At 40.3% G+C, this 24,307-nt stretch overlaps 2 protein-coding genes across 5 annotated transcripts in view; one reads left to right on the top strand and one right to left on the bottom strand.

Moving 5' to 3' along the window:
* daam2 (dishevelled associated activator of morphogenesis 2) overlaps positions 1 to 24,307 on the top strand; it is a 328,775-nt gene that overhangs the window by 137,324 nt on the left and 167,144 nt on the right. For all 4 annotated transcript variants that reach the window (XM_062973532.1, XM_062973528.1, XM_062973529.1 and 1 more), the window contains exons 4-5: positions 3,641 to 3,715; positions 11,182 to 11,276. In XM_062973532.1, the coding sequence (XP_062829602.1) occupies positions 3,641 to 3,715; positions 11,182 to 11,276 (170 nt within the window). The remainder of the gene's footprint in view (positions 1 to 3,640; positions 3,716 to 11,181; positions 11,277 to 24,307) is intronic.
* LOC134297045 (uncharacterized) lies at positions 18,114 to 22,596 on the bottom strand. The gene is made up of 2 exons (XM_062973547.1): positions 21,738 to 22,596; positions 18,114 to 18,521 (listed from the first exon to the last, which is right to left on the bottom strand). Exons 1-2 carry the CDS (start codon positions 22,572 to 22,574, stop codon positions 18,414 to 18,416), a joined length of 945 nt encoding a protein of 314 aa, XP_062829617.1. The 5' UTR covers positions 22,575 to 22,596; the 3' UTR covers positions 18,114 to 18,413.

The following is a 24,307-nucleotide window of genomic DNA, read 5'->3' as shown; positions in this document are numbered from 1 at the left end:
TGGCTATAGAGTAACTTGGTCCTCATTGCCTATCTTGTTCCAAAACTGAACCTTCTTGTGGCCTAACTACCTTGAAAGGGGAGGTAAGCGGGTTGGGTATGTATACATAGTCTGAAAACATTGAATTTTTTTTGGCTTCAGTCACAAAACCATATTGTGTCCTAGAGGGTAGTTCTCATATTCTACACATTAATCAGAGAACACCTACCAACAAAAATGTAATCAATCGTAACACAACAAGGCATATACTCCCCCCCCCCCCCCCAGCAACCATTAGCAATGTGGTGTATATTGTAGGTTTTGTTTTTTCTTTTAAAAAGACTAAATCAGTCTATTCAAAACAGTGCCAAGCAGTGCAACAGTTGATTAAGTCTTGTTTTCTTTGTCGACTTAAACTTAAAGAAATATGGTTTTAAACAAACAGTAATTTTACAACCTTGCCAAGCAGGAACATTCGCCCACCCCTGTCTTCCAAGATTCTGGTTTAGCATCAAGACTTAGGTCAATTGAAATAAGTCTATATCCATTTCTTAATTTTCAAAATGCATGGAATATACCTTCCAATATTTCATAGATGAAAATTAGCCCATGTGGCGAAACAGCATTGCCAAGATGGTTGAAGTTAGTAATGAGAAAGAACAGACAAGCTAGGAGATGCTGCAGCAGTTTGCTTTTGCCTGAGCCAACTGGGAAGAGCAAGATTTTGCCCCCTCCTCTCTCCTCCCTCACATTGAGTTAATGGAGTGCAAGTTGTTTTTGCACTCTGGCTTGATTGATATGCCAGGAAGGGCAGGGGCTCTCATGTCTCCCAAGAATCCTGTCCACATCCTCAGACTGCACAAATTGAAACATGTCCAATGACACTGAACAAACAGGAACAATGGTTGCATCCACTGGAACTATGCCAACTACAAACTCCAGGTGGATTTGAGTGATTTTTTTTCTTCACAGTGCCATGCAAATTATTTGCAGCAAACAGTTGAATAGTCTGCATTTTCTATTTGAAAACCAGTGTAAAATACCCCTCTGATCACCCAGAACATCTCCTTGCAGGTGCAATGGTGACAACAAAAATAATTTATTTGTTGCCCATAATGCCATGGAGCAGGCCTTTAAATGTTCATGCTTGGTCACACGTGCTTTGAGTCTTCTGTCAGCGCCACTGTACTTTTGTCTCATTTCATTGCTGCCAACTCCCTGGAAAACCAGCTATTGTTTTTGGCTCCAATATGTAAGAAGGGGTTTTCAAGAATGATTAAGGCCACTATCCTGGCCAATTCTTCATTCCAGAGGTTAACCAGAGCTTCAACAGAATCACCTGCTGAGGTGATAGGAAAATCCCCAAGATCTATCAGGAATCTGGTCAGATCCACCAGCATTCTAGGTTGGACCATTGTAATACCTGCCCCCGCCCCAACTCTCTGCAGAGATTCTCAATTCCAGGGTCTAAATCCAATCAGGTAATGACCTGTCCATGACAAAAAACAAAGAACCCTGCAGAATTCCTCCACATCAAGATCACTGTCACCCCAACAGTATAAGTAGAGCAAGATACCACCCCCAGTCTCATCCAACTAGATCACTGTAATACATACTCATTCAGAATCAAATCTGGCATAGCACTTGTTTTTTCTATTCATGGACCTGGCATTCAACAGTGTTTTCAATCTAAGGAGTTGTTCATTGTAAATTTTAAGTGCACTTTTCTCCAATGTATTCTTACATAAATGGGTTTCTCGTACATTTGGTAATTGTTTCCATATATTTACGCCTATGTGGCTTTGGAGAGTAGGATCCTTACGTTCCTTTGGCATTGCCTGGAACATGAAAGTATTTTTTCACTATGCTAAGTTGTCTTGTAGCCATCTGACATAAGATTTTCCTTGATGATTGAAAACTGTTTGAAAAAAAGCTGTATTTTCTCTTTCAGTGGAGAGGAGGGAAGCTCTGTCTCCCTAGATTATAATACCAGTAATTTGTGGATATCTCCAGATACATTTTAATACTTGGGAATGGTTAAACTGCTGAGCTGCTGAACTTGCTGGCCGAAAGGTCGGTGGTTCAAATCTGGGGGGTGGGGAGGGGGAGCTCCCACTGTTAGCCCCAGCTTCTGCCAACCTAGCATTTCGAAAACATGCAAATGTGAGTAAATCAATAAGTACCTCTTAAGCGGGAAGGTAATGGCGCCCAATGCATGACGTTGTCTACAGACAATGCTGGCTCTTTGGTTTAGAAATGGAGATGAGCACCAACCTCCAAAGTCGGACATGACTGGATTTAATGTCAGGGAAAAACCTTTACCTTTATCTTAACTTAAGATTAGCTAGAATGACCACTTCTCAAATGGTAGATATGGGTACTTGAACATCAAACAATTCCAAGGTCTTCTGCCCAGAAAGTGCCTCTAATGGATTTGTCCTGTTTGATGTGGAATAACTCAGCAAAGAGTTTCAAAATGCTGAAGAAGATTTTGGTAATTAATTTTGCTTTGAATCCAATTTCATGTGAAAGTCAAAATATGAAAAGAATCAACAATTCTCAAACACAAATAATATATTTATCTGAACTGGGCAACTATGTAAGGGAAATGTATGATTGTTTCCATTTTCTGTCTTTTATACAAATTCAAGTGGAGTGGATATAGATATGGAGAAATCGATATGAAATTAAAAGGAAAAACAATTATTTATTTTATTCATGCTCTGCTATATTGAAACCTTCATGAAACCACAGGGAAAAGGTCCAAGGGGAATTCATTCAACTTTCTCCCTTAGATTAATAATGCATAGATAAAAGATTGGACATGACAGGATGAAATTTAAAACTAGCATTAGATATTTAAAGCAAATTTTACCTTAAATCAATGTGGAAGTCTCCATTTATTTGAACAGTTGTTTCACAGAATACAAATACCATGAAATTTGAGTGACATGCTATGGGGTTTCAGGAATCCTGTCATATTTAAGAAGACCAATCAACATATTTTGATCACCAAAGTATGGTTTCAGTAACCTAGTAATTAATAAATATGATAACATATAAACTTTAGCCTTCTCATTTAGCAAAGTGTAGGTTGGCTTCTGATGTTTGCTATATTAAAGCAATGGCAAGGTTATTCTTTAAAAATAAAGAGAAGTTTTATCAATTATGCATTTTTAATGTTGTGGAAAAAATGGATTTCAGGTTGAGTATATCTTCTCCAAAATGCTTGGGACCAGAAATATTTTTTAATTTTTAATATTTGCATTTACATATACCTACATAATGAGATATTTTGGAGATGGATACTAAGAAATCACTTTATGTGTATGTCTATATATTTGAAGGGGAAAAAAACATTGCATAACACAACTCCCAAACTTGAAATTTCATTTTCTTCACAAAATGCAATTTTCTGCATAGAAACAAATTTTCTTTCAAAGGAAAACAAAATTTTCTGTGCAGAAATGGAATAGCCTTCTAAGAAGTAGGATTTTCATACATTGAGAGTCAGCGTCAGACTAGAAGAGCCAGGGCTTTTATGCACTGCTCCAGCTTATGAAATGTGTTGAGTTTGCACTACCAAACCATTTTCAGACAAATCAAGTCTCTTTTTTCTTAAATAATTGCCATATAACTTTGGTTGGTTTTTCTGTTTCAGGAGCAAGAAGACCCAAATAAACTTGCTACCAGTTGGCCAGACTATTACATTGACCGCATCAATTCCATGGCTGCAGTAAGTAGTTCTTTTGTCACAGTGGAAAAATACCTTTCTTAACAGCATTAGGAATCTTGTAGGCTTCAGCAAATTAAAAACAACAAGTTAGATGTATGGCCTTATCAATTCCTTCAGTTATATATTCTGATATGGCCTTCCTTCTTTGACATATAGCAATTCCCTCCCCCACTTCCCTTTTCAATAAAATCTGAAAATCCTGGAAGTTTCCAAACCATTTTGTTTGCAGAGAGATAGAAGTGTGTGTCAATATTCTACTCAGTGATTAAGACATGAAACCAGTTTCTTGCCAGTGAATACGAAGGTACTGTAATAACTAGTGAGGTGTAGAATAAATTTCATTAATATTTTTCATACAATTAAATGTATTTTATTCCACAATATGTATTTACAGTTTGCAGTAACTTACTGCCTGTGCACTACATGGCTGGCTCTGTAATTGGTTGAATCAGTAACCCATTCTGGATCTTGAACAAAGACTTATTATGCTACTTGGTCGGGCTCTGGGAAGATTGGGTAGGATTAGGGGGGGGGAATTAATTTTAAAGGCCATTTTAGTGTATTTACTGTGTTCTGTTTTTACCAAACTGTTACCATTTAATTGTTTCTTACCTTTTGTACTGCTCTTTTTAAACTATCTAGTGTGGATAGATGTTAGCCCCATGAGTTCCCTTAGGAAGAAAGGTGGGATATATGATGATGATGATGATGATGATGATGATGATGATGATGATGATGATGATGATTTTGGAAATAGTAGATGAAAAAGTAAAGTTTCTAAGGTGATCTGCAGCTGTTCAAAGGTCAGGACAATCCTTAACTCTTCCTGGCTATGAACACAAAACAAATCAAGATTATGCCACTTACAATGCAACTGTGATGGAAAAAGGCAATAGCATGTTGTCTCAGCCATTAGTCCTGAAGCAAGACTAGTGATGGAAGTGAGCACAAACACGTTTTCACTTTTCCATCAATAAATATTTTGGATTTTATATCTCCTTCTATGATTCTGCTTGCCATTTATGATTTTTGGGGAAAGACTTTCTCTCTGTCTTGCTGCCATCACAAGTGCATTTGGTGAGGATAAGGAAGAGCCTGGTTCCAGGCATGGAATTATCACCCACGGGAAGCTCAGTCTTCTCACTTTCTGATTGTTGGCAAATATCTTTTTATTTAGACTTGGCTTTGGTGTTCTGAGTTATTGTGGCAGAAGGGGTTATTATGGCAGAACGATCCTTTTCACTGGGTATATTATAGTTATATCTTTTTACAATGTTTTAATGTGTTTTGGTTGTAATTCAGCATTTTCGTTGAACCTTTTATTTCATGCAATGATTCCCAAACTTTGTTCTTTCAGGTATTATGGATTTCAGCTCTGACAATCTCAGACCATTAGCCAAAATGGCTATGGCTCCAACTTATTAGAGCTAAAGTCTAAAAACATCTGAAAGACCAGAATTTGGGGATCACATTTTGTGTGCATCAGAAGTGACTTGAGAAACTGCAAGTAACTTCTGGTGTGAGATAGTTGGCCATCTGCAAGGACGCTGCCCAGGGGACGCCTGGATTTAATACATTTATAACTTTTGAACCAAATAGGTTTTTGGTGCATTCCATTTTTAACTTGATCTGAGCTAATGTGGATCCTATCCATGAGAAAGGCGGGATATAAAATCAACCAACCAACCAAGAAAAAACAGTAAGGTAAGGTTTTCCCCTGACGTTAAGTCCAGTCGTAACTGACTCTGGAGGTTGGTGCTCATCTCCATTTCTAAGCCGAAGAGCCGGCGTTGTCCGTAGACATCTCCAAGGTCATGTGGCTGGCATGACTGCATGGAGCACCGTTACCTTCCCGCCGGAGCGGTACCTATTTATCTACTCACATTTGCATGTTTTCGAACTGCTAGGTTGGCAGGAGCAGGGGCTAACAGCGGGCGCTCATTCTGCTCCCGGGATTTGAACCTGGGACCTTTTGGTCTGCAAGTTCAGCAGCTCAGCGCTTTAACACACTGTGCCACCACCAGGGGCCCCAAGAAAAAACAGTACTATTGCTTAATGCTATAACAGTGCATTTATGTATCAATGAACTGCATTTATAATTAATGACCTGCATCACATTCAGTTTTAGAAAAAGTGCTCCTGTGGAAATATAACTGCATATTAGTATGCATATTGGTTTTATTCATTACATGTACTGTATATCCCACTTCTCCAATAAAAGCAATGCATAAGGTGGTTAATAATAGGGGTCTCCAATGGCACAGCGGGTTAAACCACTGAGCTGCTGAACTTGCTGACCGAAAGAATCCATGGAGCAGGGTGAGCTCCTGCTGCTAGCCCCAGCTTCTGCCAACCTAGCAGTTTGAAAACATGCAATGTGACTAGATCAATAGGTACTGCTCTGGTGGGAAGATAATGGCACTCCATGCAGTCATGCCGGCCACATGATCTTGGAGGCATCTACGGACAATGCCAGCTCTTCGACTTTGAAATGGAGATGAGCACCAACCCCCAGAGTCAGACATGACTGGATTTAATGTCAGGGGAAAACCTTTACCTTTACCTTAAGGTGGTTAATAATGTTTCAGGTAATTTAACCAGAATGTAAATGAAATACATTTATCTCTATCACAAATGCCTCTGTAGTAATCCAAGTGGAATGGATCTTGGCACCTCTGAGTACTTATAAACACAAGAAAATCATTACCTTAACCATCACTGCTTTCTTTCCTCCTCTTTCTGAAATGTAAGCATGCAAATGTTTTGGTCATTCCTCTTTCTGTCTTTAGTAGTTTAAGCTTAACAACCCAAATAAACCCATTTTCTGCTTTCACAGGGAACAGCAAAGTTACTTTTGCACTACTATGTTTCTTCTGGGTACTTGTCAATATTTGCTCTCCGACTTATATTTACACTATAGAAGGGCTTAAGAAATGAAAGATTGAAGCAACTCTTTGGGAACATGGTTTTCTTGGACATATGACATGTGAGGAGGGGAAACGGTCAAAGGTCATTCATACAGCTGTTGCACATTTATTTTTTGAGGTTTGGAAGTAATTTACTTGGAGATTTATAGAGTGGAAAAGAAAATACATCTTTCTACATGCTCCACAAATGGATGTTAACTCTGTTCATGTGAATCTTGCTTCTTTACATCATCTATAAATGATGCGGATAAAAACCACAATAAATTAAGGTACAGACAGAGTAAAAGGAAAGAATGAGTGAGAGGGACTAAGGAATGTGTCTGCAACATATTCATAAGGGAAGTAAGAAAAAACAGAGTAAAAACATTTATCTTGGCCTTCTATTCCCCTGAAAAAAAGGAGGAGGAGGAGGAGGAGGAGGGGAAAGCCTTTTTTCCCTTTGGTGAGGCACGTTTTAATCTCACATGGAGATTGCTTTCAACAACTAATTCACTATGTTATATGGAAGAAACAGAGCTGCAGCATGGGTTTGTGTAGTTAGTTGCACTAAGTCTACAAAAGCACTCCTGACCACAGCAGAAATCTGAGAATCAAGACTAAGTCCAGGCATTCATCCAAATTGTGAATACAAATCTTGAGGAGTGTGAGGCCTAAATCTTGATTCCCTGATGAGTCGTTTGACTGACCAGGAGCACCTCTATCTTCTCCATATTGAACTTCAATCTGTTCATGCTCATCCAGTTCATTAGTGATTCCAGATACTGGTTTAGATCTGAAGTGACTTCCTGATAGTTAGGCAGAAAGGAGAAATAGAGTTGGGTGTCATCAACACACTGGCAGCATTCTTGAGAGCATTTTCTAGTTATTAGGCCTGTGCGATTAATGAAAAAGATGTTTCAATACTCATTACAAAATTAGGGAGTGTGAGAAAAATCGTTTATGAAGTGTTTCCAAAATTGGACAAGGTCCATATTGTAACTATAATAACTTAAGTACTTTTTTGTTACTTCATTACATAATTATGCCAATGGGAAATTGTAGGGGCTCCTTTCTCCCTTACTGTTAGAGCTACTGGCATGAAGCTTGCTACAATTATAGAACATATTTACTACTGTTAGCCCATTAAGTTTTAGAACATTTCACTCATCCATTGATTTTTGGAAAAGTTTTTACAAACATTTTTTTTAAAAAAAAGAATGACAAGAGCTATCTCCTTGAATTTTCTATACTATGATACAAGATAACAGGGGATCATTCCCCCCCAAGTTTCAGAAATATTGATACATCTAGTAATTTTGGGGAATTCTTTTTATATTTTTGACAAAACATTTTTAAAGCCACCAGCTAGCTCACTGAATGTCTTTAACCAATAGAACTTCAATTCAGGGATTTCTTCCCAGCCCAGCATAGATTTAATTACTAGTATTGAAGTAGCAGTCAGTCCTCCTCTTTGCAGATTCAACAATTTATTGGAACTCTGGCTGGCTGCTGCTAAGAGTGACAGATCTCTCTCCTATCCTAATTGGGGCTTCCTGATGCTGAGCAGAATTCTGGGAAATGTAGTTTAGGGCAGTGCCTTTCGATTCTCTGCCATAGGGCTCCTTGCCTTCCCAAACTACATATCCCAGACTTCTGTGCTCTCTCAGTCTCTTTCCCAGCTGACTCAGCTCTTCTCGCCCTGCTGCTTTCCTCTCCTCATGTCGAGAGGCAACCTATCTCTTCTTAATTTAAAGAGGAATGACAGCCTTTTTGGCTTCGCCTCACTTGCGATGAAAATGAAACTGACTTGCAAGCATTACAAAATTCAAAAGAAAAAGTATTGGCTGAGTTTTGATTCTTACGTTTTTGAGTGGGTGCCCTGTCCTGTGTTTCTTAATATCTGTTCGTATATACAACACCTATGAATTAGATATGACTTACGATTTAAAAATGAAGATTTGCACATCCTTACTAGTTACCTATCAATGTCTTTATCTCAAGGAATAATCACTCTCTCTTGTAACTAAGATACTTTGTAAAAGACACAAAAGGTATGTGGGGATGGAGGTTGAACTGATAAATCACTGCAAAAGGAGCGAGTGAATGAGTTCCAACTTATTTTGATAATACTGAATTTGCCAAAATAGAAATATGATTCTTAGAATCATGGTCATAGAGTTGGAAGGGGCCTCATGGTCCAATGAGTCCAATGCCTTCCAAGTAGTTGAACTTGTTGAGACTCTTTTTGAAAACATCCAGAGAAGGATTTACCACCTCCTCTGGAGGCAAATTCTTACATTGCCGAACTGCCCTTACTCTCAAGGGAAATGCCCAGTTCAAATCTACTCTACTGTAACTTAAAACCATCAGATATGGTCCTATTCTCCTGCACAAGGGGCAACAGAACTGTCCTATCTTCTCTGTGGCAGCCTTTGAAGTATTTAATTACCATGAACAGTATTCTGCAGTCTTCTCTTCACCAGCTCATTTAATCTTTCCTCATATGTTTTGTTCTCCATACCTAGTCAGGTCATGTAGAAAATGTCAGAAGACCATGAAGGGATAAGTTCATGTCTCTAGTTATTGGGATATGCTGGCATAAAATTAAAATGTCTTAATTGCTCTCTATTAAGAGAGGAAGTAATTTTCCTAAGGGAGTTTTGCTTCAGCATACATTTCTGTGTGCGGCCTCCCCTCCCTCAGTCAAGTTATCATCTACCTCTCTGTACCAACTATATACTTCCCCAGTTGACCACCCTGAAACGTTGACATGTGTTGAAATGCCTTTAATTACAAACACAAGGTGACACAGGAGTACTTGTAGGGAAGAGGGAATGGATGAAAGAGGCACTCCACTTAAGGAGAGATTGTGTCTGATTTGCAGTGGACGTTGTATGAAAGGGTTTGCTGTTTTAAAGATATTATTGTAAGTGCTTTGGAGTCTGCAGGTATTTCTTCAGTTTTGTTTTTGTGGTCCAGTTATTTCAAATATACCAAAGAGGAAATCAGGGGAAGCTAAACATTTTTACTCTGGTACATTATATATACTTATGAGTAAGTTGAAAACAGTGACAAATGATTGATTAAAAAAATCTGTGTCATACATGGGTCAGTGTGGAAACAGGGACCCAGTGCAAAGGGTAAAAAGCTTGTCTGCCTCTATTAAAAATGGCAATCACCATATTTTACTACAGCAGCCAGAATAGAATATGCGAAAAAATGGAAAACCAAAGAAATACCCAAAATGGAAGACTGGAATATAAAGGTTACGGACATCTTAACAAAAATCATCAAGCTGTCTCAATTAAAAAAACCGATTGGACATGCTTTAAAGATTATTTAAACTCAGAGAACAGTAAAACATTCATGTGATTATATATAAGTTATGAAGAGAGGATTACATAAAGAAAGAAGACTGTCAAGGATCTATCCCAAGAGGAAGAGATTGGAAGTCAACAATTACCCTTGTTCATTTGATCCCCTCTGTCTTTTCCTTTTTCTTCTTCTTTTTTTTCTTTTATTTTAATTTCTGTCCCTCCCCCTCTCCTTCTTCCATCTTATAATTAGTTTTATATAAAGAAGAAAAAAGAATTGTATTCCCCCCCTTTTCTCTCGTTCTTGCTGCTTTCATTCATACTATTCTATAATTGAATTGTTCCACCACTTTCATTGTAAAAGAAAAGATAGCATTTATTACTTTTTTGTTTGTTTTTTTCTTTATTATTCTTTCTCAATAAAAATGATTTTAAAAAATGGCAATCACATTCTGTTTTCAGAGAGGCTTATGCAGTAGGCCCATATAAAAATGGTATTGCTATTCCATTCCACTTCAAGCATCCAAAAGGGCAGACACACCACATTCCTAAGACTCCCCCACATTGCTACTGAACATCTCTACGGCATTAAAAATGGCAAGGAAGCAGAAAAGGAAGCAGAGCTGCTTTTCTTCTTTAGTTTTGCCAAGTGTGTGCTAATGGAATGGGACTACTTCTCACTTCTACCTCTTGTCATTGCCTTTGTCCTGAATCCCTAACAAAGGCATAATGCTTGCCTTGCTCTTTTTCCTTTGCCATTTTTCAGGTTGTGTTCTCATTCTGTTTCCTCATTTATATTTCTGTATTTATATAGAAGTAGACATTTTAAAATCAACAGTCCAATTTACAACCCTCTAGTCTAATACTCAAATAACAATCCCTTTCCTTCTCTTTCTCCTAACTAATGTATGGTTCCTCTATTCAATTTTTAAAAGGAGAAAAAAAGAATCATAGCTGCAGGTCATAGCAAAATTCATAATTTTTTCTCCAAAACTTGTTCTCAACTTATGCATGAGTATATGATGTAAATACTACTATGTCTGATGGGATTCCTATCTAGTGATTGCATTTAGAATTTAAATCATATAAAAAATGTTGTTTTTGTCCAGGTGGTGCCAGGCAGCAGCTTCAATTTAGTTTTCCAAGAACCTATTGTTGATGAATCTTGAGTTGTTTAGTACCCTCACATTTCTCTGATTTTTGATTCAGTGGTTAGAATAACTGTTTCTTTGCCTTGCCCAACCAGATGCAGACAGTGTATGCTTTTGATGAAGAAGAAACAGAAATGAGGAATAAAATAGTTGAAGACTTGAAAACAGCTCTGCGGACTCAGCCCATGAGGTAATTAGCTATCTTCTCTCTCCACATTACACTTTCCTTTGTGTCAGGAACTGAAAGGAGCAAATGTAGAGGTGTACAATGTGAGTGTGTGAGTGTGTATGTATACACACACACATACATGCACATTTTCATAGAAACAGAGAAAGTAGTTGCCATGATTGTGGAAAAAAACATTTTTTTCTGACATAATCTTTCTGGGGCAATTTGAAGTACAAAGCTCTGAATGCAGGGGGTGGATCATGTTTGACAGGATTCATGATTGGTGTGGAAACAAGATAGGGCCTCTCCGTTGCATCTCTCCTACCATATTCCCCATTATCTGCTGCACCTCTTCCAATACTCAGAATTCTTTTCATCATTTTCTACCCAAAACACATTTGCTGGTTTTTCCTCCCTTTTCCATTGCCTGTCAGGACTATTTCATGCCCAGGAAAACACTGTATTGACTTAGGAAACAAACTGAAACTTCATTTTTTGGAAACAATGTGGTCAGGCTAGAGCGGTGGTTTTCAATCTGTGCGTCCCCAAATGTTTTGGTCTTCAACTCCCAGAAATCCTAGCAGCTGGTAAAGTGACTGGGATTTCTGGGAGTTGTTGGCCAAAACACCTACGAGCCCACTGATTGAGAACCACTGGGCTAGAGAGTCCTACGTATCTATAAAAATCACATGTGGTCCTTGTACTGCTCTTTCATCACCCATCTTAAAGGGAAACTCAGGAGACATGTACATGCAATTCTAAATCTGCCACCTTTCCTACTAGAGTTTCACAATATGTACATAAGTAAATACTTCTGCCATTCTGTAGCTCTTAGAACCTCTGTTCCTGTTTTCCTGCTTGACCAAATATGTGGAGCCTTCAGCCTACAAGCCACATCTACCCTGTGGGAGCTCTTCATCTGGTTCACTAATTTTTATCTTGTCTTCATTTACAATCAATGATTTAAGATAAGAGATCCCCCCCTTTCATATATCCATGGCAGTGGCACTTTTTCGAAGCTTCAGTTTGTATCAACTGAGGGTGAACCAGTGTGGGAACTGTCCTTGCTCAGGACAGCAGACACACTACACACTTACCTAAAAATTACCCTGTCTTTATGATACTCATGGAAGATTTTAAAAAGCTCCAATGCAACATGGAAGACAGTTGTTGGGGAGGATGTGTATTCCTTCAGAAAAAAAAAAGATTTTTCAGACCTCCCCAGTCTGAAAAATCACCCTTCCCACACTGTCATTAAACATTGTGTAGGATGTAACAACAGTGAACCTGATGGGCACCCCCAAATATTTGGTACAATGGAGGGAAAAAATAATTAGGAAATAAATGCATCCTGGTAGGGATGACATATAATAGTTTTTTTTAATGTGCAGCTATGTCTTTGTTGTCTTACTGCAATGGCTTAATCAGTGTATGATGTTACTGATCGTAACCCGTAAGACTAAGAGATAAGAAGAAAAACTCTTCTGTGGTGCACATTATAATAAGCATGCATACCTCTATAGCTTTCCAGCACCTATTTCATCATGCCAGAAATGACTTTTTTAAATAAGACAAGTCTGTGGGAGTGGAGTATGGGAAATCTCATGGGTAGGTTTTTCTGCAAACAAGCTCTGACAAGAGGCATCTATTTTCTCTGTTTATAACAACTGTAATAATTATCAGCACCAACATCCACAAATTGTCACATAAAGTCTTAGCTTTTAAAAATGTTGGCTGCAGCCTTTTGGACTATTTTCTAAACCACAGCAAAGCCAAAAATGGAGTTAAGTACTCACGTCTCAACTAATTTCTAGTGACTTTGTTTGCAAGTTGCCAAATGGGCCATGTGCCAATGCCTGATAAATAAGCCAGTCCCTTCTTTAAAAGAAAGGCTGCACTACAGCAGCCCATAGCTTTGTCTTTCATGAGCAACTGGAGCTCTTCAAAATACTGTATTGGTACTGAAGCAAAAATTTTGCTGTTGTCTCTTCATCAGAATTTTAATAATAACAGCAGTCTGAAACCATAAAGACACACAGCAGGCAGAATCTGAGGTTCCAATGGCAATCTCTAGATGCTCATGTTCAAACATTGTCTGCTCAAAACTTGAATATATTTATAACTGTATACTCACCTATAAATCCTTGAATAATGATTGCCAACTTTGTATGGAGTTTATGTAGCTTGCTGACTTTATTATGATTTGGCTTGAGCATACACTGCCAAAAAAAAAAGGTGGATGGAAGGCCGAAAAGAAAGCCAAACATTGCATTAGGGAAACCTAAATTTTGTGCTTGGACTAATTATAGCAAATCAAGCACATCTGCAGAATCTGTTCTGTTTCCAAGACCACACTTTTCCAAGATCTAAGACTTATGGTAAATGGGGAGTGAGTAAGGATGCAGGTATCAATCAATATATGGAGCAGGAACTGGTATGGAGAATACACAGGGGGAAAAACACTCTCAGGTTTAGAACCAACATGGGACACCAACAGTTTGAACCTTGCTTCCTCTTTTGACTCCTTTGAATTTTGAACTCACTAAATTCTCAGATAGTTCTCTACATTTGTCCCTCTGTTTCTGAATGGTCTCCAGTCACTACTAAGTACTTATTCACTTATTTTCTGAGGGAAAGTGTCAACTAGGGTGTACCTAGGGTATAAATGGAGATAACCTTCTCACCAGAGGCCCATAGAAATCAAGGCTGGGCATACTGATTTGATAGCAACCTACCTACTACATCCTGACAACTCTCCATCTTACAACCATTCTTTGTAGAGAAACTTTGGGTGGTCAAGGGGAGACAGTATCCAGCTGCTTAGTTCAATTGCTATTCCTTCATATTCATGTAATGTGCGAGAAGCCAAAATTTGTGCTGTTTTTAAATTTGTTCTTCAAAAGCAATGGTTCTCAACCTGTGGACCCCCAGATGTTTTGGCCTTCAACTCCCAGAAATCCTAACAGAGGGTAAACTGGCTGGGATTTCTGGGGGTTGTAGGCCAAAAGACACTGTTCAAAAGGGATGAAAATAACCCTTGAGCAGACCTGTTGTGTGTGTCTTTCAGTATGTGTCCAGCACACAGCTTTAGCTGCTGAAGCATGCTTTCACTGGGAATGGGACGGAAAATGGTAGTTTGTTGACTGCATATGTACTTCACCCAACTTGTACATGATTCCCTGAACCCCATGTAGCCCTTTAATTGGACAAGTGGACAAACAACTAAAATGGGCAAAATGGATAGTTAAGCTATTTCTCAACTTCCATTCCAATGAAAAAAGAAAGAAAGAAAAAGAAAAACACATTAAAATGCCTGAGAATAAAAAGCTAGAAATTTTTGGGGAAATTTTCAGAAAGCTTTCTATGGCAGTATGATTTCTTGCACCAAAAAGGTCCCTTGCCCCACATGAGGTTACCCTCGCTAATAAACTATTAGGCAAAATTTAACCGTAACAGCCTGGCCCAATCATTTTGTTTAGGGACAAATCTGCAATGAAATGAAGGCAATGACTGTGAAATCTTCCTTATGCATTCTAACTATAAACACTAGTAACTATAAAAAATTCAGGCTACAAAAATTTGGAAAGGCTGTATTGCTTCTCTTGTTGGTTGTGGAAAAGGCAGAATACTAGTTGGGAGTGGGAGTCTAAGGAGGAGCAAAATTTAAATTTAACATTTAAATAGCTTTATATAAAAATGGAAAAGCATCTAGCTAGTAAGTTACTTTTCCTGTTACTCAGAAATATTTCATAATATTTTTAAGGACAGGCAATTTATGATTTAATTTGGCTTTGATTTGTCTGGTAGCATTTATAATAATTCAAACATTTCCGGTAGAAACATTAATTAGACCTATATGTTTAAAACAAATCTAATGAAAAGGCTTGGTTCTTCACAAATACTGTTCTCTGTGCACAGTAAACAGGATTGTTCTTTTGTTCTTGTATTCTTTTAACAAAAACTGTGTTATAGGGTTTCCTTGACAAGCTTTGTTCAGAGGAGTTTTGCCAGTTCCTTGTGTGACTGAAACTTGCTCAAGGTCATCCAGTGGGTTTCTACATTCAAAAGAGGACTCCAGCTGTGGTTTCCCTGAGTTCTAGTCCCTATATTGCAGTGGTCCCCAACCTTTGGCCCTCCAGGTGTTTTGGACTTCAGCTCCCACAGTTCCTAACAGCTGATAAGCTTGCTGGTCTTTCTGGGAGTTGAAGTCCAAAACAGCTGGAGGCCCAAAGGTTGGGAACCTTCTATATTGGGTCCTTATACTGGGAGAAAGGTGGGATAAAAATAATATTAAGTAATAATAGACCAATACTCAGACCAAAGTCCTCTTGATTATCCTTAATTCGTTTATTTTAAAAAATAACAACGAAGGAACATTCAATAGTAGATATGTGCACATAGACAAGTGATGTGTCCTCTAAAAGGTCTTACATTTCTTATCTACTTAAAAAAAGAGAACTATACTTCATTCTATTGAACAGGGGTTCAAACAGCAGCAGAGAAACAGAGTGATGGGTCAATGTACTGGCCTGATTGTATGCCACAAGAAAATCCAATTTGTTTTGTTTCATTTGAATTTGTCATAGTTACGTTACAGCATCCATGATAGCACACTGTTTGGATGATATAGACTAGTCACCACATGGGTTAAGGAATGTGTGACACCCCCACTCTCCATCTGATCTAGCAATCATTACCAATGGTCATAGTTGACCTGAAGGGTCACACATTTCCTATTCCTTTTCCACAAATGACATAGTGGCAACCCTGCCAGACACTGCAAGGAATCGGGCACTGAACCATGACCGTTTGTGTGTTTCCATTTTTCATCTAAATATAAACACCCTTATAGACCAGCAACTGAGTGTGAAAATGAAAATGTACTTACATGTAAAAGCTGCATTTCATTCCCCACATGTAGTACCTGCCTTTTCTGGAGATGAGAAATACAATAGCAGAAATGGAAGACCACTTTTTAAAACAACAGCATTTATCTTGTTGCTTATATCAGTAAAGTTGGAAAGGAATCCTATCATTTCCAGGAGGGATTAGCATATCATTGTCATTTGGTGCATTTCTGTGTAACCATTTTGTGGCATTGTGTGTTTACTCCAAAGGCTTGCATGTGCAGACCAGTTCAAACCTGGACAGATACCAAACCTCATTGTGAACCTCCTGTTACTCTGTAAGGTCTTGATTTGTCCTGGGTTCTGGAAAAAACCAATTGGATAAAAATACTAAGTTACTGAGAGGGAAAAGGAGAGAGAGATTATAAGCCAGTCACTAAATCTGGTTTATGTTCTATATTGGCTCTTACATTTCTTTTTTTGGAACCAAGAGTACATATCTCACATTTAGTCTTTGTATTATGTTTTGTTTATATAATATGGGAGTAAAAGCAAAGCTTATAAATAGCATTATTTATATCTAATGTTAAGGAGGCAGGCCAAAACAATGGGATGTTGGGAGCTTCATGATTTAATGCTGCCAAATCTCATGACTACAACAAGACACAACACAACTGCCAGAGTCTGTTGATTTTACGATCTCTATCCTTCTGAACTCAGTTATCCATTTTATTTAGCACAATAATAAATGTTAACTCAGTTGTTATTTTTGCTTAGAGTAAACCCACTGAAATTAGTGGAATTTAAGTTGCTTATGATCAGCACATTGATTTCACTGGTTTTGCTCTAAAGTAAGAGTGCTGTTGAATTTCCAAAAGTGTTAAACCTTGTGTCCTATGAGTCCTTAAGGGTTATCAGACTTTGATTGTTACCAGGCACACATTTATCACTATGGTTTAACCCATGCCTTTTGCTAGGTTGTGGAGTTAGTAGTAATAAATAACTTGTGCATTTTCCATCTATGAGCTTACAGCATACAGTTACACTGAGGGCTGTACACTACTGTAAGCATAGTACTGAAATAATGAATGCTTTCTAAGATAAAACACAAACCTGGTGGATATCAATTTACTGTGAGGAGCAACTTAGGTAGCTGGGTATGTTTAGCCTGGAGGAGAGAAGGTTAAGAGGTGACATGATGGTCATGTTTAAATGTTTAAAAGGATGTCTTATGGAAGATGGAGCATGCTTGGTTTTTTGCTGCTCTATATACTAGGGACTAAGCAATGATTTGAGAGTACAGGAAAAGGGATTCCACCTAAGCATTAGGAAGAACTTCTTGATGGTAAGAGCTTTTTGACAGTGTCTCTGTTGCCTCAGAGTGTGATGGAGTCTCCTTTTTTGGGGAAGCTTTCAAAAGAAATTGAATGATCATCTTACAAGAGTGCTTTAGTCCTGTATGGTGGGGGATTGGATTGGATGGCCAATGTGAATTCTTCTAGCTCTAGGATTCTGTGGTTCTACAGTAGGGTGACTTTCCTGGGCTGACCTAGCTTGTTATTAGCAACAGGCTCTTCAGAAGAGCACACAGACAGAGAACTGCTTGTATGACCTGTGTTCTTCAACTACGTCTTTCCAATCAGGCACATCAGGAGAGATGGAGGGGGACAGCACACTTCCTACTATATCTTCCGCAGCAGGTCCAGAGGGCATGACAGGAGGAAAGAGGCACCATATCCCCTTTATAGTACTAAGATCAGAAAGACAAGATCCAGAAATCTCTGTAGCTTTGGTCCCATGGGGAATGCACTGTTCAAAAATAAATACAAGTTGGAAAACTATAATTTGGCCAAAACCAATGTTATAGATTTTAATACACATAACTGTAGGAAATGCATTATTCACAAATGGTTGGTGAGATGGTCTTCTGAAATATTTATTTCAAGCACAGCAGAGCATTTAACCTACATTTCCTGCTAGTAAAAAACAGAAATAATACACAAAGTGTCAGGCTCACTTCAAAGGACCAGTCTGAACGCAGATCAGAGATAGCTGCTCTCAAATCCAATCTTTATTGAAGAATACATGACTTTGGAAAAGTCGAGAATGACCTAATGTTTACATACACTCATTTTTATCACCTCTGATGCAACGTAACACCATACGCAAATATCATCATCAAACCCCACCCTTTGTATCACATTTCTACTATTCCCACACACTATACCAATTATAATTGTTTATACTTTCAACCCTGAGTTCCCAGGCTCATTCTATCTTCTCCCGCCAGGTGCTTTCAGGGTTATTTATGTTATGACTCCAAGTCCAGGGCTTGGAAATCCAGCCCTGGGACTTGGTTCCATGACATGGCGCCCTCTTTTTCTTCGTCCTCCTCTTCGGTTCTTCTTTCATCACAATCCTGAAATAAATCAAACAATAAACTCTATGTGTCCATTTTGTCCAAAGTCCCCATATACTTTTTCAGTAAGCTGCGATGGAATACTGGGTGTATTTTCCCTAAACTTTTTGGCAATGCCAACTGGAAAGTTACTTCATTGATAACACCCTGTATTCTGAATGGTCCAATATATTTGGGGCCCAATTTTCTCGAAGGTAGCCCCAATTTGATGTTTTGGGTACTTAACCACACTAGATCTCCTTTCCCCAATTTATCGCCTTCCACCCTTTTTCTGTCTGCGAACGTTTTATACTTTTTGTGTGCTTCCTTTAAGGATGCAGTCACTTGACTCCAGCATTCTAGCATTTGAGTTTTCCATTTCCCTGCCCCTGTTTCTTCATTCTCTGTCCATCTTGGCAACTGGGGCAGAGGCTGTATTTCATACCCGTAAACTACTTCAAAGGGAGTTTTATTTGTTGCTGAATGTATAGTCGAATTAAAAGCTAGTTCCGCAAAAGCCAGCCACCTAGACCAGTCATTTTGTCTCATGTTAGAGTACATTCGAAGGAACTGCCCAAGCGTCTGTTGAGTACGTTCTACTGCCCCGTTTGTCATGGGGTGAAAAGCAGAACTTAGACTCCTTTCTGCTCCTAGCATTTCCAAGAATTTTTCCCAAAATTTTGCTGTGAATTGAACCCCTCTGTCACTGACCACTCTACTGGGACATCCATGAAGTTTGTAAATATGGTTTATGTATAATTCAGCTAGTTTCTCTGCCGATGGTAATTTCGTCAGTGCTATAAAGTGGGCCTGTTTAGAAAACAGGTCTAATACTGTCCAAATATAACGATGTCCTTTGCTAACCGGCAGTTCCCCCACAAAGTCCATAGCTACACATTCCCAAGGTCTGGTAGGTTCCGCTACTGTTTGTAATAATCCCATTGGCTTCCCTCCTCTCGATTTATTTCTGGCACAATCATCACATTGAACAACATGATTCTTTATGTCCTTCCTCATTCCTGGCCACCAACAATGTTTTGCTATTGCCTTTGTTGTTTTTGTAATTCCTGTATGACCAGCGCTCTGGTTATTGTGAAAACGATGCAAAATCTTAATCCTTAATATGGCTGGGATATACAATTTCTTGTTCACAAACCAAAATCCCCCCTTCTGCTCCCCCTTTTCTGCGTTGGATGCGATCCACTGATCTCCTTCATAAGACTGTTTCAGTTCTTTTCCCCAACTATTTTCCCCGTCGAGTTCAATAATAGCAGTGTTCTCTTTTTGGGTTTGCGCTCTTGTCCTGACAGCTAAGCCCCATTGTTTATCAGAGAATATTTTTCCCTCTTTTGCTGTGGTCATGCCTTCGTGTTGAGGCATGCGTGAAAGAGCATCTGCCAAGACATTCTGCTTCCCTTGGAAAAACTTTAATTGGAAATCGAATCTGCTGAAGTATTGTGCCCATCTAATTTGTTTGGGGGACAATTTTCGAGGAGATTTTAAATACTGGAGGTTCTTATGGTCAGACCAAATTTCAAATGGGATTCCGCTCCCTTCGAGGAAGTGTCGCCAGCATTCTAAGGCTTTTAATATGGCTAATGCCTCTTTTTCCCATATGGGCCAACATTTTTCAGTTTCACTGAACTTCCGGGACAAATATCCACAAGGTTTTAAGTTCCCATTTTGATCCTTTTGCAATAGTACTGCCCCGTATGCACAGTCTGAAGCATCGCAATGGATTATGAAAGGGCTCCTGATATCGGGGTGTTTTAGGATGGGTTCTTCTGTGAAGCATCCTTTTAGGGTTTCAAATGCCTTTTGGCATTCTGGCGTCCAACTCAGTTTGGCGCCAGGAGCTTTCACTTTTGCTGTCTCCCCTTTCCCTTTTGTTTTTAAAAGTTCAGTAAGGGGTGCGGTTATTTGCGCGAAGCCTTTTATGAAGGATCTATAAAAATTTGCAAACCCCAGAAATGATTGCAATTGCCTCCTTGTTTGAGGTACTCCCCATTCTTTTACGTCTGATACTTTAGACGGGTCCATAGCTAACCCTTCTGGAGATATCCGATACCCCAGAAAGTCAATTTGAGTTTTATTAAATTCACATTTGGACAGTTTTGCGTACAGCTTTGCTTCCCTTAGTCTCTGCAAAACTTCCCGGACCAATTCCACGTGCTTTTCTTTATCTTCACTCACGATCAAGATATCATCAAGAAATATGAATACCCCTCGGTACAACAATGGGTGCAGTATTTCATTTATAAGCTGCATAAAGCAACTGCCGCCATTTTTTAATCCAAATGGCAAAATTTTATATTCAAAATGGCCGAATGCGCAGGAAAATGCAGTTTTCCAAGTATCCTCAGGTTTGATTCTTAATTTATGATATGCTTCAATTAAATCAAGTTTAGTAAATATGCTCCCTTTCTTCAATACGGTAATTAAATCCTTTACTAAAGGCATAGGGTATTTATTGTCCTTAGTAATTGCATTTAAATTTCTATAGTCAATGCACAATCTTAGGGAGTTGTCTTTCTTTCTCCTAAATAACACTGAGGCTCCGAGAGGAGAATTGGATGGCTTAATAAAGCCTCGCGCCAGGTTCTTATCAATATATTTCCTCAATTCCTCCTTCTCCTGAACAGACATGGGATACACTTTTGGTTTTGGTAAGTTTGCTCCTGGGGTTATTTCAATTTCTACTTCTATATTCCTCTTGGGAGGTAATTTACTTGCCTCTTTCTGATTGAAAACATCCACAAAGTCTCTGTATTCCGGTGGCAATAGCTGTGGGTCTATTTCACCTGCTTCATCTCCCTCGTCCTCCTCTCCTGCTATTTTGCTTATCTCCCATTGCGTCTGTTGTTCTTTAAATGCTAGGCTCTTTCCTCTCCAATCTACTTCAGGATTTGCCTGTTCGAGCCATGGGATCCCTAGTATTACGTGGTATGTGGCAATAGGGGCTATCACAAAGGATATTCTTCCTTCCCATTTGCCTATTTTACATGGGACCCCTCGTATTTCCTTTGTAGACACTTCCCCAGCAGCAACTGATCCATCTAGCTGCGAAAATGCAATTGGGGAGTCAAGTAATGTCTGCTGGCATTTCAGTGCTCCTGCTAGTTCCGGAGTTATAATGTTCCTAGAACAACCGCAATCCACGAATGCCCTGCAGGTGGCCCGATTCTCTAGCCCCGATAGGCAGATTGGCACTACTAGCATGCGTTTGTCTCGACTCACCAGCCTTTCCGGAGATTCTGGGGCTCGCACCTCCTCCTCCGCTCGCCTCCCGGCTGCTGGCTTGGACTTTGAGGGTTTTGGCGGCTCCCCCTTCCGGGCCCAACATTCCGCTGCTCGATGGCCCGTCTTCCCACATACAAAGCATCCCGGCTTGGGTTTGTTGTCATCTCCTTTGAAGGGGATCCCCGGCCTCCCTCCGGGCCTTTCCTGCTTCCTCGTTTCTCCTCGACCTCTCGCCGCCGGTCTTTGCTGGCCGCCGCCGCCCCTGAAACGCTTCACCTGGGCCAGGGTGGATTCGACGCGCCCCGCTAGTTGTATCCAGCCCTGGAGTGTTTCTGGGTCGTCTCTATGCGCCGCCCAACTAAAAACCTCGGGGCGTAGTCCCTCTTTGAATATCTCCACTTTGGTCACTTCAGACCACTCTGGTACCTTTTCCGCGAGATGGAGGAATTCCTCTGCGTACTCGGGCACCGTTTTGTCCCTCTGCTTTATTCCTTTAAGCTGGTCTCGAGCCCTCAATTGCTCTAGCCGGTCTCTGAACCGGTTTTCCAGTGCGGCGAGGAAGCGGGGCACTGACCTCAGGCACGGGTCGCGTCTGGCATGTAGTTGCACATACCAGCTGGCCGCTCCTCTCTTTAGTGTGTTGCCGATGGCCCGAACCATGCTTGCTTCGGAGGGGAATGTGTGTGCATTGTCTTCTATATATCCTCTGACGCTAATGAGGAAAAAGTTCAGTTCAGATGATTCCCCTCCGTATTCCAGTTTGAGATCTTCCCTCCTTTGCATCCATTCTGCGGCCCGTTGCTGCTGTCTGGGAGGCATGGGGAAGGGTTGCATCGGGTTTCCTTGGACGGCCCCTTTGAACGGCCCCACTCCGGCGGTCGTTCTGCGCGGCTCCCGAAATTCTGCCGCTGCTGTCGGCCCTTCTACCCATCCGAATGCGGGCCTCGCTGTAGCCCCCGCACCTCGCCTTCCCTCGTCGTACGGCACATCCTCCTCCTCTTCCTGGATCTCCGGCTCCTCTCCGCCTTCGTCCGCTAATCCACTGGACCCGATCCCTGGCCTCAGTGGTCTTTCCACCCCGACGCCCATTCGGGGGGTTGGAAGTTGGGTTGGAAGTTCTGTTGGAGTTGGCGGCCTCAGAGTTCCCAGAGCTTGCTGGCGCTCCACTTCACGCGCCATTCTGTCTCGGAACTCCAGTTCCTGCCAGTATTCTTCATCCCCCTCGCTCCTCGCCGCCACGGGGCTCTGCGTTGAGGCGCGCTGGCCCCTCTGGCTCCAATCTTTTTCCTTACGTGGCTCTGTCTCGGCGCCATATCGGGTGGGCTCCTTCTGGAGATTCTCTTCCAATAGTGGCACCAACCTCCCCACGGTTTCTGACAGCCTGGATAGATTCGTTTCCAGGATGGATAACCGCAGGGCCACGGTCTCCGGCATGCTTCCTCCAGATCCCCAACTGGTTTCTGCCGCCGCCGAAACGCCTCTTCCTCCTCTGGGAATCCTCTGGGTCACGCCGTTCGGCTTGGGGTACCCCGTAGAGGAAGCTATGGCTTGCAGCGTCTCTTCCCCCAACGGCCGGGCCCCTGGCAAAGGCCTCTCTGCTCCATTAGGGCTTTGATCTCCTTCTCCACTCATTATCACTTCACTGCGAATTCGCAGGAGGGTGAGAACGGGATTCTCGACTTAAATGTCAGGCTCACTTCAAAGGACCAGTCTGAACGCAGATCAGAGATAGCTGCTCTCAGATCCAATCTTTATTGAAGAATACATGACTTTGGAAAAGTCGAGAATGACCTAATGTTTACATACACTCATTTTTATCACCTCTGATGCAACGTAACACCATACGCAAATATCATCATCAAACCCCACCCTTTGTATCACATTTCTACTATTCCCACACACTATACCAATTATAATTGTTTATACTTTCAACCCTGAGTTCCCAGGCTCATTCTATCTTCTCCCGCCAGGTGCTTTCAGGGTTATTTATGTTATGACTCCAAGTCCAGGGCTTGGAAATCCAGCCCTGGGACTTGGTTCCATGACACAAAGTATGCTGGAAATTCATGTAATTTTCATCTCAACAAAGAAATAATAAAATAGCCCTTGTCTGGTTTTCAATTTGCATATGATATTTCTGTTATGGGTCAATATAAGGCTACCTTATAGCCCCACTGTGTTATAATGGTTAGTTATTGGCCCATAGGAACATTATTCAAATATACCATACATGAAAAAATATTGGAGAAATCCAGATCCTATGAGAAAGGCAAAATAACCAGAATTGCTACCAGTGGGAATAGAACATAAAGCACCCCTTGAATTTATTCATGTAGTAATTGTGTTGTATACTTTGGGGACCATTTCATACAATTGTAGCTGGAAAATATGATGTTGGACTCATGTTCACTTGCTTCTATCAGAAGATGTGTATGTGGACTACTTGTGGGCTGCATTGATAAAATCCCTGCAACAATGTCCGGTCACACACATGGTTCCTTAAGGTTCCCCTAAGCTTCTTTTAGAAGTACTGTAGTATGGAAAACACTTATTTGTCCCATTGACCT

This window comes from Anolis carolinensis, chromosome 1 (assembly GCF_035594765.1).
Source record: "Anolis carolinensis isolate JA03-04 chromosome 1, rAnoCar3.1.pri, whole genome shotgun sequence".
Classification (NCBI taxonomy): Eukaryota; Metazoa; Chordata; class Lepidosauria; order Squamata; family Dactyloidae; genus Anolis; species Anolis carolinensis.
The sequence above is the reverse complement of the archived record's forward strand: the minus strand, read 5'-3'. Positions and strand labels throughout refer to the sequence as shown.

Excerpts from the sequence above, each read along its gene's own strand:
- LOC134297045 (XM_062973547.1), bottom strand. The coding sequence starts at position 22,574 with ATGCAACCCTTCCCCATGCCTCCCAGACAGCAGCAACGGGCCGCAGAA. Across the intron at positions 18,522-21,737 it reads CAGAATCTCCGGAAAGGCTG|GATTGTGATGAAAGAAGAAC; the intron begins GTGAGTCGAGAC and ends GATTTATTTCAG.